This window comes from Odontesthes bonariensis, chromosome 14, assembly GCF_027942865.1.
Source record: "Odontesthes bonariensis isolate fOdoBon6 chromosome 14, fOdoBon6.hap1, whole genome shotgun sequence".
NCBI lineage: Eukaryota > Metazoa > Chordata > Actinopteri > Atheriniformes > Atherinopsidae > Odontesthes > Odontesthes bonariensis.
In genome coordinates, this window is record NC_134519.1 from 36,883,466 (window position 1) to 36,899,411 (window position 15,946).

General features: G+C 45.0%; 1 protein-coding gene across 2 annotated transcripts in view; it reads left to right on the forward strand.

The window, feature by feature from the left end:
- LOC142399497 (disks large-associated protein 1-like) overlaps nucleotides 1–15,946 on the forward strand; it is a 205,885-nt gene that overhangs the window by 157,056 nt on the left and 32,883 nt on the right. For both annotated transcript variants that reach the window (XM_075484215.1, XM_075484216.1), the window contains exons 10-11: nucleotides 9,054–9,099; nucleotides 9,669–9,950. In XM_075484215.1, coding sequence (XP_075340330.1) covers nucleotides 9,054–9,099; nucleotides 9,669–9,950 — 328 coding nt within the window. The remainder of the gene's footprint in view (nucleotides 1–9,053; nucleotides 9,100–9,668; nucleotides 9,951–15,946) is intronic.

The following is a 15,946-nucleotide window of genomic DNA, read 5'->3' on the forward strand; positions in this document are numbered from 1 at the left end:
TGACAAAACCAACCTGGTCCGCACCAATGACTGTTGGCAAGACTTTCTCCAGTCTCATTGCCAATATCTTAGAAAGAATCTTACAGTCTACGTTCTCCAAGCTAATAGGCCTATAGCTACCTGGTTCATATGGGTCCTTGTCTTTCTTAAGTAACACAGTTATCAAGGCATCATTAAAGGTAGGGGGAAGCAGCCCCTCCTCCAGTGCTTCTGTGAAAACCGTTGTTAAAATGGGAGCCAACACGTCAATGTTTGCCTTGTAGTATTCAGCCGAAAAACCATCAAGGCCCGGTGACTTTCCAGATTTCATCGACATTATGGCGGCTCTAACCTCTTCTTCGTCTATAGGCGCATCCATCATGTCTACTTGTGCCTGGGACACAACAGGGATTTCTATATTTGAGAAAAACTCTGCATATCTATCCTTATTAACAGGCACTTCTTTTTTTTTTTTTTTTCCCTTGTCCTGTCCAGCATTATGGCAGCAGAATTGTAATCTGAATACCGTTTATGCTAAACACATTTGCTATGCCAAGGGAAGCTTTATGAATGTAAAGCTCCCCTTGACGCCCATCAACTCATTTTTATTTATTTATTTTTGTTACAATATTTAACATGATATGATAATAGTGCCGAACCGAACCGGGGGACAGAGAGAGGGAAAGCGAAGAAGAGAAAAAAAGAACAGAAACATGAAGAGACAAACATAAAAAACAACGAAAAATCCGACAACCAGCTGCTACACCTGTAAAAACAAAACTGAAGACGATTCACGGCTTTTGTGGGGAATCCAACCTTAGAAGCACCAGGAGCACCTGTAAGCAGACAAGCAGAGAACAAACACACAAACAAAAAAAACACAAGCAGCAGCAATCTCATATGATACACAGGTGACCTTAAACCACAGGACAGCACAACAACTGCTTAGTGAGCATGGTACTGGGCTAATGAATGTGAATGTGAGTGTGAGTGTGAGTGTGAGTGTGAGTGTGTGTGCATGAACATGCAATACACGTAGATGGTCCCACATAATAACCATGCTTAAATATCAGTGTATAGTGGCACAATCATCCCCCCCCCCCCCCCCCCCAGCAATCAGAAGCAGGCCGAGAGGGCCCCCAGACCCAGGCCACCAACAGCCCCCAAGGAGCACAGAACCCGGGAAGCCCATCATAGGGACAACCACGCATCCCCCCAGAAGACAGCAGAGGAAGCTCCCAGACAGAGCCCCCACAAGCATCAGGCAGAGCCCCCCTGGCGACCAGAGGCGGCAGCCTACCAGCCCCGCCAGGCCCCCGCCACCCAGACATGGGCCGCGCGCCGGAACCGGCCCCCGCGAGCCGGAACCGGCCCCCGCGAGCCGGAACCGGCCCCCGCGAGCCCGAGCGCCACCAAAACCCCCCGGCAGGGGCCCCGCCCAACACCCGAGAGGGCCAGGCGCCCCAGACAGCCAACCGCAGTGGGCCAGCGCCTGCCCCAGTGCCCCTGGGCAAGCGCCCCGGGAGTCAAGACGTGCCCACAGGTGGGTGAGGCCGCGAGCAGCGGGGAGAAGCAATGCCCCCCCATCAGGAACAGCACAAGCAGGCCAGAGGACAGCAGAACCCAGACCCAGACCCAGTCACCCCATAAATCATATAAGAGAAAAAAAATAATAATAATAATAAAAAAATACATAAAATAAAATAATAATAATAATAATAATAATAAATAAATACATACATAAAGACAAAAAAAAAAAAACACATCCACAAACACTCGCACAGCACATGCATCCATCCCCCACCTCCGCTGGAGTGTGGCGTAGCGGGCACATCCGGGGGCCAGCAGCCCCCCAGCCACCACAGACCCCGAACCAGCAGGACAACTCCTCCTCCTGGCCCCCCTGCCCCAGGCAGCAACCAGGCAACAGGGGTGCGGGAAGACCCCTCCCCTCTCCCCTCTGGCTCTTTGATATTTTCTAATAGTGAGCATTTAAAATTGAGGGGCAAGCAACCTTGTGGAACTGGGAGCGTGGCCCTCCGGGCAGCCTACATACCCAAAGAGCCCCGCCCACCAGATACCACTCAGTGCTATCGCCCCCCAAAACCTAATGTGTGTGTGTGTGTCTCATGATTAGTGATGTCTAAGGTGTAATTAAAACAAGGGCGGGGACTGCAGAGTGCAGCAAATGGGACCACCTACGTGGACCCATCCGCTGCCCCCCACAGAACACACCCGCCCTCAAACCCTACGTGTGTGAATGTGTGCTGTGTACAGGAGCCAGAAGGGAGAGGGGTATGGGGATCTAGAAGACCGGGGGAGTGAGGCTCCCCCGGAGAGGGCAGCCAGGAAATGGCTGCAATAGGCACCCCTGTTTCCTGGGATCCGCCACAGAGCAGGAGGGCTCGATGTTCACCAGGTCCGGGGCCAGCAGCGTATTTGGGGAGCCACTTGGCAACCCGAAGGCACCCACCCGCCCCACCCCAGACGGCCCCTACACATAAAGAAAAGAACAAAACAAAACAAAACAAAACAGAACACAACAAACAAAAACAACAGGCACTTCACACATTAACAGGCACTTCTGATCTGTATAGATTTTCATAGAAGTCCTTAAATATGAAGTTAATTTCGGCGTTGTCTGTTGACACCTCAGCTCTACCATTATTAATAGCAGGGATTAAAATACTAGCATCCTTTTTCTTCAGTTGTGAGGCTAACAGTTTACTTCCCTTCTCACCAGTCTCGTAAAAACTGGTCTTCAACCTGAAAAGAGCATATTCTGCCTTCTTATTATAAATCTCATTGAGCTGATACTTCAGGTTACATATTTCTTTAAATCTGGGTTCACTATAACATTGTGACAGTATGGCTTCCTTACTTTTGATCTGGGATTCTAATTCCCTTATCTTCAAATTAGAGATTTTTTTCAAATAACTTGACTTTGAAATAAAGTACCCCCTCATAAATGCTTTTGAGGCTTCCCATACATTTGAGATCTTTTCTGTTGAACCTATATTTTGATCAAAAAAGCTCTTTAGCTCGATGTCCATAGATGCCTTAAGTATAGGATCATGAAGAACTGACGCATTTAGTCTCCATCTACTTCCACTTGGTTTACTTGACTTCATCTCCACTACCAACTCTACTGGGGCATGATCAGACAAAGCTATTGCTCCAATCTTACAATCATTACAATATCTGCCATTTTTCTTGAGATTAGGAAATAGTCTATCCTTGAGTGTGACTTATGCACGTGTGAAAAAAATGTGTACTCTTTTTCTCTAGGATTGACCACCCTCCAGATATCCATCAAACCATGATCCCTCATCATGAGTTGTATAGCTAACCTATCTCTTGGCACTGATGCATGATATGTTGTTCGATCTATATAGGCATCTTGTACTTGATTAAAGTCACCGGCCATAACTATTTGAGCCTCTGCAAGTTCCCCAACACTCTTATTGACCATATGAAAAAAGTCACTATCGTCTTTGTTTGGAGCATACAGATTACAAATGTTCATTTTTACTCCATCAATAGTAGCATGGACACATATAATCCTACCCTCTTCATCCTTCTTTTGATTGAGTATGACTAAGTTTATTTTTTTGTGCACTAATGTTGCCACCCCATTCTTCTTGCTACTATACGAGCTATGAAATACCTGCCCCACCCAATCCCGTTTGAGCTTCTCTGCTTCCTTACCCTTCATATGAGTCTCTTGAATTAAAGCAATATCTGCGTGATGAGACTTCAGATAGCTTATCCACTTCTTTCTTTTTATAGGATTCTGGGAACCATTTATGTTCCATGATATAATTTTTATCAGTTTAGCCATTAGGTAATACTACCATCATTAGAGAGTGTGCCCATAGAGGAGAATACCCACCCACCATCCCAGCTGTGTATATAACCCCCAACAAAACAAAGAAAGAAACACAGAAAAGCAAACCCTGATATCCCCACCCACGTCTCCCTAAACTTCTTTTAGCAGAAAAGAAAAATCCCCGCCCACACATGGTCTGTAAGACGCAACAATCAGATGCCTACAGACTCCGCCCCACCCCCTTTCCTAATAGTTGTTACCAAATGTTAACACATTTGTAGGTTACACACCACTACATCGTACCACAATTTAAATCTATGTCCAACATTTCTCTTGACAGCTCAAATAAAAGCCACACAGCCATTATCAACCTGAGCACAAAAAAAAGAGTGAAAAACTGAAAACCGTTCAGACATCTCATAGGTCTATGGGCTACTCACAGCATTGTCTTGTTTAGCAAACATCCAGGCTTGCTTTAGTTCAAAGAGTTAGTGAATATATCCAAGGCATATTAATCCAAGCCAAAATCAAAATAAAATATGCGCTTTAGCTCCAAGCAGCTCGCTTCCAATAGAAAAAAAAAATCCCAAACAGTATTCCTCCTGCGCTTAGCCCTGTTCTGTGTCGTCGGCCACGGATTCCACTTGTTCTTCACACAACAGCTCCATGACCTCGTTGGGATCGGTAAAGCTCACCTTTTTTCCCCTCCATGTAAAACGAAGGGTGGCAGGAAAAGCCAACGTGAAACGGATATTCAACTCGTGTAGTTTCTTCCTGGCGTCAGTAAAGTGCTTCCTTTTGTTTGCCACCTCTTTGGTCATGTCAGGAAAGACAGAAATGTTGCAATCTTCCCAGTGTATTCCTGTACCCATGCGAGCCTTGGTTTTCACTGCTGCCATGACGCGTTCCTTCTCCAGAAAACTTTGAAAACGAACAATGACAGGACGCGGCGGCGGTGGCGGCATATTCGGCTGCGGCTCGTCAGGTGTTTCAGAAGGGACTCGATGCACCATTTGCAACTCCGACTTGGCCACATCCACTCCTAAGGCATTCGCAAAAAAGCTCCCCACACGTTCACGCAACCTCGTCTGAACTCCCTTCTTTTCTTTCAGTCCAAAGATCCGCACATTCAGCCGCTTCTCCCGGTTGGCCATGTCAGTCACAATTTCACGTAGCCCAGCGCATTCTTTAGCACTCGTTTGAGCCTGCCGTTTCCAACTTACTGTATTATCTTCTAAGTCGGATATCCGATTCTCAGCCTCACTCAATCGCTGTAGAATAGATGCCACGTCCATCTTTATTTGCCCATGATCATTCTTGACGTTTGTCACGTCTGCTTGTAAGGTTGATAAAGTTCCACTGAATCGGGACATCTCCTCCATTGCGTTCTGAAGTGCAGCTTGCAATTCGGCAAATCCAGGTGGCGCCTTGTTCACATCTGCAGGTAGCTCTGCCCTGGAGCTCTGCGAGCTAGCAGAGTTAGCACCTTGCCTAGCAGTGCGTTGCTTCGACGTTCCACTCATGCTGGACTAATTTAGCTTCACCAAACTGTCACTTATTAAAGGGGAACTCCGGGGCATTTGAAGCGCAATTCCATTGCTAGAGGTTGTCAAATACTGATAGTAGGACACAAACAGGTGCAAATCTGCGCTCCCTGTGTGGAGATCGCACTGTTTGCGCAGCCTGTCATGCGAGGCTAATACGTGGTGGCTAGGGGCAAGCGCTAACCCTTCCACGTAAAACAACAACTTGCACACTGCAGAAACGTCACACCACTTTATAAACCATCCGACAATAAAGTCACAAGCCTTACCATCAAAACCATATGCATGGTTCTCACATTACTGGCATGGGGACGTTACAAAACAACTTTATAAACAGCATGTAACACACCGGTTAGTTGTACGCTCGCGCATGTGAAAGCCCAAAAGAGTCGATGGACGATAATCACATATACAAAGCAATTATCTTCTCTAGAAAAACTGCGTTCAAGTATTTAAAACATTACAACAATATTACTGAGCATGTATTGTTTGGGCTTTCACATGCGCGAGCGTACAACTAACCGGTGAGTTACATGCTGTTTATAAAGTTGTTTTGTAACGTCCCCATGCCAGTAATGTGAGAACCATGCATATGGTTTTGATGGTAAGGCTTGTGACTTTATTGTCGGATGGTTTATAAAGTGCTGTGACGTTTCTGCAGTGTGCAAGTTGTTGCTTTACGTGGAAGGGTTAGCGCTTGCCCCTAGCCACCACGTATTAGCCTCGCATGACAGGCTGCGCGAACAGCGCGATCTCCACACAGGGAGCGCAGATTTGCACCTGTCTTTGTCCTACTATCAGTATTTGACAACCTCTAGCAATGGATTGCGCTTCAAATGCCCCGGAGTTCCCCTTTAAACTCGTGGTGGTAATCCTACTTATCATGCAGTATTCCCCCTGAAAATATGGAGTCTATCGTTTCATATAATCAATTTAGTTTCAGGGTGCGACAGAGCAGCTCTCTCACACGTCCATCTCGTTTCGCGATCCCACGTGACTCTCTGCCCCTTCAGCTTGACAACTAGTTTGATTTAATTAAATTCAATTTTATCTATATAGCACCAAATCAGTCTCATCTCAAGGCACTTCAAATATACAGTCCAATTCAAGTGAATTACAAACCAATATATTGGTATTGGTAGGGCTGGGCGGTATGGCCTAAAATGTATACCCCGGTAAAATTTGAGCCACTGACGGTATACGGTATATATCGCGGTATGGTACTTTTGTATATAAATTACAACAGAACAGTTTCTCAGTGGTTACCATAGCACCAAATAAACACTTTCAATCAGGATGTTTGCAGCAATATTAAATTAAATGTATTGTGCAAAACAGAAAACACAGGAAATATAAAAAATATATACGTTATATTTATATTTAAAAAATAAGAAAAGGTCAATTTCCTCGAATAAACTCTGAGAGAAAAGCCGCTGCCTCTTGGATAACGTAACTTTCATAGGCGCCTTCCACTTATTCAACATGCTGAAATATGCGTCATGTTTCAGACACCCCATTTGTGCATGTTAAGCTAATTGCTTGTTAATACGATAAGTGTTTTATTACTTTGCATGTCTTCCAAAAGAGAAAATAATCAGGATTTTGAGGATGTTACTGCTACACACCAGCTGAGACGCAGGGCAGCAAAACATTATGGACGTGAAAACGAAACTTAGAAAATCGGCTCGGCGCATGCGCAAAACCACAAAGTAGCAAATCTCGACAAGTAGCAGAAATCGACAGAACACCGGCTTTGACTCGTTTCATATTCCAGAGCATGGTTAGCCCGCAGGTGGTAAAACAAATTACTCGTGTTACCTTGTCTTGCGATTACTGTCGCCCGGCATATCCAAGCAGATGTTCAAAACTTTGCATTACTGCCGGACTCATGAGCTATTGCGGTATAAGGTATGCCAAAAAAATCTCTACCGTTGGTGAAAAATATCGCATAAGGTATGATACCGTGCATACCGCCCACCCCTAGGTATTGGTAACCAATATAGCCCAATCAAATCCAATTAATTGGATTCCAAATTAGTCCAATTCATATAGAGCCAATTCAAAAACAATTTCCTAGCTAAGGAAACCAACAGATTGCACTGAAACTTGTCTTCAGTCCAATCTCCCGGCCTGAGCGTGCCTGAGGCGACTGTGGAGAGAAACGACTCCCTTTGAACAGGAAGAAACCTCTGGCAGAACCAGAACCAGGAAGGGTGGCCATCCGCCTCCACCAGCTGGGGTTAAAGAGGACAGAAAAGAGGGGACAACAAACACTGTAACACCATTCAAAGGATACCTGTTGGAACAGGGAAAAGCCAGTTAATGACCACAATAATGTCACATGTACATGGAGAGGAAAGAGAGCAGAGGGAGGAGAGGTGCATCATGGGAGGTCCCCCAGCAGTCTAGGCCTATAGCAGCTTAACTATGGGATGTTTCAGGGTTAAATTCTATTCTGAATTTAACAGGAAGCCAATGAAGAGAAGCTAAAACTGGAGAAATATGATCTCTGCTGTTAGTTCTCATCAGAACTCTGGCTGCAGCATTTTGGATCAGCTGAAGGCTTTTCAGAGAATATGTGGGACAGCCCAATAATAAAGAATTACAGCAGTCCAATCCTGAAGTAACAAATTCATGGAGCAGTTTTTCTGCATCACTCTGAGACAAGATGTTCCTGATTTTAACAATATTACGAAGGTGAAAGAAGGCAGTCCTAGAAACCTGTTTTATATGCGAGTCAAATGATAAATTCTGGTCAAAAATAACTCCAAGGTTCCTCACTGTAGAACTAGAAGCCAATGAAATACCATCTAGAGTAACTATATAGCTAGACAGTTTCTCCCTGAAGCGCTCAGGTCCAAAGATAACGACTTCAGTTTTGTCTGAATTTAGAAGCAGACAGTTCTGAGTCATCCAGGTCTTTATGTCTTTAAGACATGCTTGTAGTCTGACCAACCTATTGGGTTCATCTGGTTTTATAGATAAGTACAACTGGGTATCATCAGCATAGCAATGGAACTGTATGCCATGCTGTCTAATAATGTTACCTAATGGAAGCATGCATAAAGTGAAAAGAATCGGTCCAAGCACAGAACCCTGAGGAACTCCATGACTTACTCTGGTGTGTGAGGAAGATTCTTCATTTACAAGAACAAACTGAAATCTATTAGATAAATATGACTGAAACCAGCCTAATGCAGTTCCTTTAATCGCAATACCATGTTCAAGTCTCTGTAACAGAATGCTGTGATCGATTGTATCGATTCATGTGTACGGTTGTACATTTGTAGGGTTCACATCCAGATTTATTTTTTGTGACAGTGGTTTTACATCCCACAACTGTATGGGGAGCCAAAGAGCAAAAAATTAGCCAAAATCTTCAGTGTCCCAAAACAGAAATGTTTTCTGTCTCTTACATATCTGTTTGGAGCCACACTGCCCTAAACTGAATAGCCAAGTTATCTATGACCTTGTCATGCAGGCCCCCAGTGACTGCAGGACCTAATGCATTTGCTGGATGTATGGTAATTAAACCTGCCAAATGTCATGCTGACATTTGAAGTTGTAAGAGAAATATCATCAAATTTAATATGTGGAATGCAAAGTCCTTGGATCTTTAATGTAAAAAACAGTTGTTTAGCAGCGCTGATGGTAAAATGTAGATGTCTCATATTGACTGTTTGTCTCTTTCTGATGGTCAGATATCGACGGTTCCTGCGCTCCAACAGTGTGACAGCAGCTGTGCAGGTAAGGTCCTACAAGTTTGGTTTTGTTATTGAGTGACTGAAATCACAACCCACTATTTCTCTGTTACAGAAGATTTCAGATTGATCTTTGTTTGTTTTTTTACTGCCGTATTTTTTTTGTGGGGAATTGAAGATAGTGTGTCATTTGAGAGCCGCTTTTCAATCTCTCTCTGCACTTTGATTTGACTGGAAAGAATTGATATCCTGTGAGTTTTTTTTTTATTGTTGTGGAAAGAGAAAGTGCAATTAGTAACATGTTCAATAAAAAAATCCTTTGATTGCTAATAGTTTTGAGGGTTGTGCAGCCTTTGCTGGGGTTTGGGGGCTGAGTTGCCCATGAATCAGATGAACTTTGTTAAGTTCTGAACTTTCCTCAGGTAAAACACTCATCCCAAGTTACCTGAGATTTTATGCCAGACACAGGGGTAAATGAGAAATGCACTTTAAAGTCCTTTTAGTTTCTGGCTTAGGTAAAAGGCACTATGGAAGTATTGACCTTTTGCAAACATGTACCGTTCACTCAACCATTCATTGATTTATTTAGTGATTACTCTTGATTATTCCATCCAGGCAGATCTGGACTTGCCAGACCTACTTGACACCCCTCTCGACTCTACAAACCCTCACATGGAAGTTTTGTCACCTGGTGCCATCTCTCGACAATATTCCCGTGATGCCGCCACCTCCACTGTTAGCATTCAAGGCTCAGGGAACCACTATCATGCCTGTGCCTCTGATGACTATGAGGATGTTGGCTTTGACCCATCGATCCTCCCTCCACCAGACCCATGGATAGACAGTGTAACTGATGACCGACTTGACACCAGCTACAACAGCTCTAGTATTCTGGAGGTATGTGGGTGATCAGTCAGTAACACAACTTCCTTCACTTTAGTTCAGTTTATTTATTTGGTGCCTTTTCTCAGCCTATGTCATTTTAGCACACTGAACATTGTAAGGTCCAGACATAATATCAAAAATAATAATCTATCTATAGCAACTTTCAAAACTTTAAGTCAAGAAAGCAAGCAAATACAACAATGATGAATATATGGAAATACCACAAAGCATAAAAAACAAAGAATATATCAAAAGAATGAAATAAGAATAAATAATTCAATAGGATGAATGAAATTAACGACAAGACAATAAGATCACCTAAAATCAGTAAACGCTCCTGTCACACCCAGGGAATGGAGGACGCAGGAGCAGGAGATGTTATATCCAAAGCTTTTATTTAATCAATCAATCAATCAATCAATTATACTTTATTAATCCCCGAGGGGAAATTCCAGTTTCGGTCCAGACAGACAACACAGAAAACAAACAGGGAGAGAGAGTGTGACCAGGCATCGCAGCCCGCTGTGCAGGCGCCGCCAGATAAGAAGGAAGGGGAACAACATTGGGTGAGGGGAGGGAAAAAAATCATACTTCACACTGTACCCTTATTAGGATACGGTCTGAGATCTCAAAAAACCTCAGCACAGAAAAAAGCAACATAAACACAAAACAACACCTTAAGCAATGGGACAGTGAAGAGGTGAGGAGTTGCATGTGTTATAATTGAGCATGTATGTGTATGCGTGTGTGTTTGTTCAATAAGTCTGCACAGAATGTTGGATCAGGCAATTGTCCTTGACAAGTTGGAATATGTCAGCCAGTTCCACAACAAATCTCACAGGAGTCTCAGGAAGGGAGGGGGAGCACATGGGAGAGAGCATCATGTTATCATAACAAACGTGGACAATGATTATGCAGCTGGCTACAAAGCCAGTATGGGGCACCAGATTGGAATAACAATTAATTTAGGTCAGACAGACAACTGATTGCGCTCTCTGTCTTTCTGTCCATTGCTGGTATCTCATGGCGAAGTCCCGAATTCAGCCGAATTGTGGGATGTGGACCCTTTCCGCCCGGTCCAAGCGATCAATCAACCATTCTCCCAGGTCAATCCACTTCTCTTCTGAGTCCAGGAATCTCAGCCAGCCTGCGAACCTGCGCAAGGATTGCATCCAGCTTCCGATTCTGCTCCCGTAAGGAGCAGATGTTCTCAAGTCTCTCCAGAGAGAGAAACAAAACAGGCTATAGAAATATTAATTATATATATATAGTTATACAGTTCTCCCAAAATGAGAGAAGTATACAGTATCTATGAAAACTTATCAGGGAAATCAAAATATGCGGAGGAACAAACAAAATGTCTATCAAACTTTAACTTTAACTAAACGTCACTCCTGCTACGGAGGAAAAACAAATAACCTCTCCTAAAAATCGGAGGCACTACAAAACAGAAATCACTCCAACTGGGAGGAAAAAACAAGAATGCTATGAAAAGAAACTTAAACTGGTACTTTAACAGGACTACTTTATCAAACTTTATCAAGAACAAAAAAATCTCTCTTGACGAGGAAATAACGAAAGGCAATACTTGGAACGTGGCTGTGGTCAGGCTTGGAAAAGGCGAGAGTGATGCACATGAGACGAACAGATACGATACACTGGCACAAGACGGGGGAGACGCAGACTCTGATGCACACAGGGATAACAGGGAACAGGTGGAATCATTCATACCACAATCAGACTGGGGCACGAGAGGAAGGGCAAGTGACCTGAAACCAGAGGAGAGTTAACCTTTCAAAATAAAACCGGAAATGACGAGATATGACATGGAAACGAGACAAAAAACCCACTTGACCTCACCGCGGTGTGACAACTCCCCAATAAAAGTATGTTCTGAGGAGTATTTTAAAAGAGATCTCAGAATCTGCTAAACTAATTTCCTCAGGCAGCTCATTCCACAACTCTGGCACCCTCACAGTAAAGGTTCTGTCACCTCTGGTTTTAATTTGTGCTTCAGATACAACTAGGAATCCTCCGCAAGAAGATCTCAGAGTGCTTGTGTATAAGACAAGGAGGTACGATATGTAGCTAGGAGAGAAGCCATTAAGAACCTTAAACGTCAATGGTAACATCTTAAAATCAATCTGAGAACATTGGAGAAGCCAGAGCATGAAGGTTGAGTAAGGTCATATTTCTGTGTTCTTGTTAGAAGTTTGGCAGCTGTTTAAAGATTTATTATTTAGATGGATAATAAGTCCATCCATCCATATTCTATATCCACTTATTCCAATTCAGGGTCGCAGGGGGGTGGAGCCTATCCCAGCTGTCATTGGGTGAGAGGCGGGGTACACCCTGGACAGGTCGCCAGTCCATCACAGGGCCACACAGAGACAAACCAGACAAACAACCATGCATGCTCACACTCACTCCTAGGGACAATTTTAGAGACACCAGTTAACCTAACATGCATGATTTTGGGAGGTGGGAGGAACCCAGAGAGAACCCACGCATACACGGGGAGAACATGCAAACTCCACACAGAAAGGCCCCAGCTGGGAGTTGAACCTGGAACCCTCTGCTGTGAGGCGCATGCAGTACCGTATTTGTATGTTTAAAGTAAAAGTAAAATTGATCATATTTCTGAAATATTTGCAATCTGGTAAATCATGACTGGAAAATTTTGGTGACATGGTGCTCAAACCTTAAAGTGATGTCAAACCTCACAAGGAGATTTCTTAAAAATCTTCTGAATTTGCTCCACCATGGAACCAGCAGATGGTGGCATTAGTTTAATCTGCGTGACAATCTCTGTTTTATCTAGATATAACTTCAAGATGTTTCGTGTTTGATGTTGAAGTTTGTTTACCAGGATTTGAGGAGCAGATAAAGCTCATCAGCATCGAATGAAAACGGAATGAAAAACCATGTCTGTGAATACTATGACCAAGGGGAAATAACTAGAAGGCTAATTAAACTTTAACTGACCACATAGGCACACCATATTTAACTGGAATGATTGAGGAATTGTAATTATTTACAGAAACAGAAAATTTTCTGTCAGACAGATAAGAGGACAACCATGCTACTGTATAACGGATCCTGATAATCCCATCCAGTGTTCCAGTCAATCTAACAGGATGCTATTGTCCACAGTATCAAAAGCAGTACTGGGTTCCAGAAGAACCAGAAGTCAGTACATCCCCTCATCTGCAGTTATTAACAAGTCATTGATCACCCTCAGAAGGGATGTCTCATTGCTGTAAGAGTTTCTGGATCCAGACTGAAATTTGTTTCAGCTGCTACAAGTAACTGTAAAGATGCATATTTTTCTAAACTCTTTCAGATAAAAGATTATTTAGGAACTTGCCAGTAATTTTGAAGGATATTATGATCAAGATCTGGTTTCCTCAAAAGTGGTTGCACACGTGAGAGTTTGAAATAGCAAAGGAATAGAACCAATCAGAAGAAAGATACAAAAAATTGTCAGGAGAGAGAGACCTTTTTCAAGATGGCGCTGGCACAGCTGGCCGCCTGCAGAAGCAGCTCCCGTCGTGTTTGTTAATCTTTGTTCTTTTTTTTTTTTTTTTTGTTAACTTAGTTTAATTCTAGTAGAAATAACACAAACAATCAGCAAAGCTTTACACAATGGCTGGACGAGGTTTGGTCGCTGTTGTTCGCGTTCTTTTGTTACTTTTTCTACTCTTTGTAACGGAGAATCTGGCCGAACGGAGCAGCGGCATTGTGTACACGCGTGAACAGCTGATTGCGCTGTGTGGGCCTGTGCTGTTGCCCGGAGACAGGCCTGTGATCCCAGAGGAGATACGGAGGAGACGCCGGGGTTGCAGGTCTGGAGTTAAACGGAGGGTGAAGAGGAGACGGCACAAACCAGCGGTACCAGCGGTTATTGTGGGGAACGTGAGGTCTTTGGGAAATAAGACGGACGAGCTCACGGCGCTGGTGAGGACCCAGAGGGAGTACAGGGAGTGCAGCATCTTCTGCTTCACGGAGACTTGGCTGCACTCGCTCATTCCGGACTACAGCGTGGAGGTACCTGGATTTTCTTTGGTGCGGGGGGACAGAGACTTTTCCAAGAGTCGGAAGAAGAAGGGTGGTGGGATTGCACTTTATGTGAGTGAGAGGTGGTGTAACCCTGGTCATGTGAACGTGAAGGAACTGATCTGTACCCCGGACATTGAACTTCTGGCTGTGGGAATGCGTCCGTATTATTTACCGAGGGAGTTTACGTCCGCCATCATTATTTCTGTTTACATCCCCCCATCAGCTGATGCAGCGGCGGCCTGTGACGTCATCAGCTCGACCGCTGCCAAACTCCAGACTCAACACCCGGACGCTTTCATGATCATCACAGGAGACTTTAACCATGCCTCACTAGAAAAAACTCTAAACAACTTCCAGCAGTATGTTGACTGTCCCACCAGGGAAAACAAAACGCTTGATCTCCTGTATGCTAATGCCAAGGATGCATACTGCGCCACAGCCCTTCCCCCCCTTGGCAGGTCTGACCACAACTTGGTCAGGATGACTCCCAGGTATGTCCCTCTTGTGAGTAGGCAGCCTGTGCGCACCAGGACAGTGAGGAGGTGTACACAGGAGGCGGCTGAGGCACTGCAGGACTGCTTTGGGTCAACAGACTGGGATGCACTCTGTGAGCCTCATGGGGAGGACATAGACAATATGACTGACTGCATCACAGACTACATCAGATTCTGTGAGGACACCGTCACGCCAGCCCGGACCGTGCGATGCTTCTCCAACAATAAACCCTGGATTACCAGTGAGCTGAAGGCACTTCTAAACAAAAAGAAGATGGCTTTCAGGTCTGGAGACAGAGAGGAGCAGAGGAGAGTGCAGCGAGAACTCAAAGAGACACTAGCCCCTTTCACACTGCGACCCGCTACCTTAGCGGGTCCAAATTGCACCTTCGACCCGCGTCGAGCAATGTGAACGCTTGGCGTGTCAGGGTGACCCGTGTCGCCTGAAGCCGAGTTCAGGGGGAGTTGCCTATCGCAGAGCGTCACACGAAACACATAAAATGCTGGGCGTGTACAATGACGTAGTCACAAGCCATGGGCCGGAGGTAGGGTTAAATACACCTGTCTGCATCAAATTTTTCAAACAAACGATGGCGGGACACCTTGAAAACTCGTTTTTGCACTGCAGTTCATGGAGATGTTACTTTACGGTGCGTCTTGCTGCGTGGGAAACCGCGCTCTCCCATCTTTCTCGCCAGCCCTTCCAGCAGAGGTCCATCTTTCACCGTCCCCGACATGTGGCGGTAAATAACGTCCTCTGCTCGGAGGCTGAGGAGCTCGTGGACCTCCTTGTCTCACCAGTTGGCCATATTAAAAAATGTCTCGAACTTGATGTAGGCTAAAACAGAGTAAAACTTGTCCTCACCTGTCGCTGTTGTTCTGAATCAGCTGTCCATTCTGTCTTTTAAACTCCTCACGTCACGCCCACGTCCGACCCGCGTCGATTGTGTTCACATCAAACTCGGCTCGGCAAAAAGAATAGGGTCCGACGCGGGTCGAAAGGCGAGTCGAGTTGACGCGGCAGCCCGGGTCGGCAGTGTGAACACAACAGCGGACACGCTAAATTCGCGAATTAAACGCGGGTTATTCGGCAGTGTGAAAGGGGCTACTGAGGACATGCAGGGACAACTACGGGAAGAAGCTGGAGTCCAAACTCGAGCAGAACTGTGTGAGAGATGTGTGGACTGGAATGAAACACATAACTGGGATGAAGGGGAAGGACACGCAGATATCAGGGAGCCTGGACAGGGCAAACCAGTTTAACCAGTTTTTTAACAGGTTTAGCTCATCTCCTGCCACCCCCCTGTCACCCCCATCCCCCCACACATCCACACTGTCCCAAGTTGCTCAACACACCTACCGACATTCTCCTGCACGACACCTCTCCATCTGCCCCTCTCCCCCCTCCCCCTCCTCCCCCCTCACCTCCTCCTCCTCCACCTCCTCCCCCCTCTC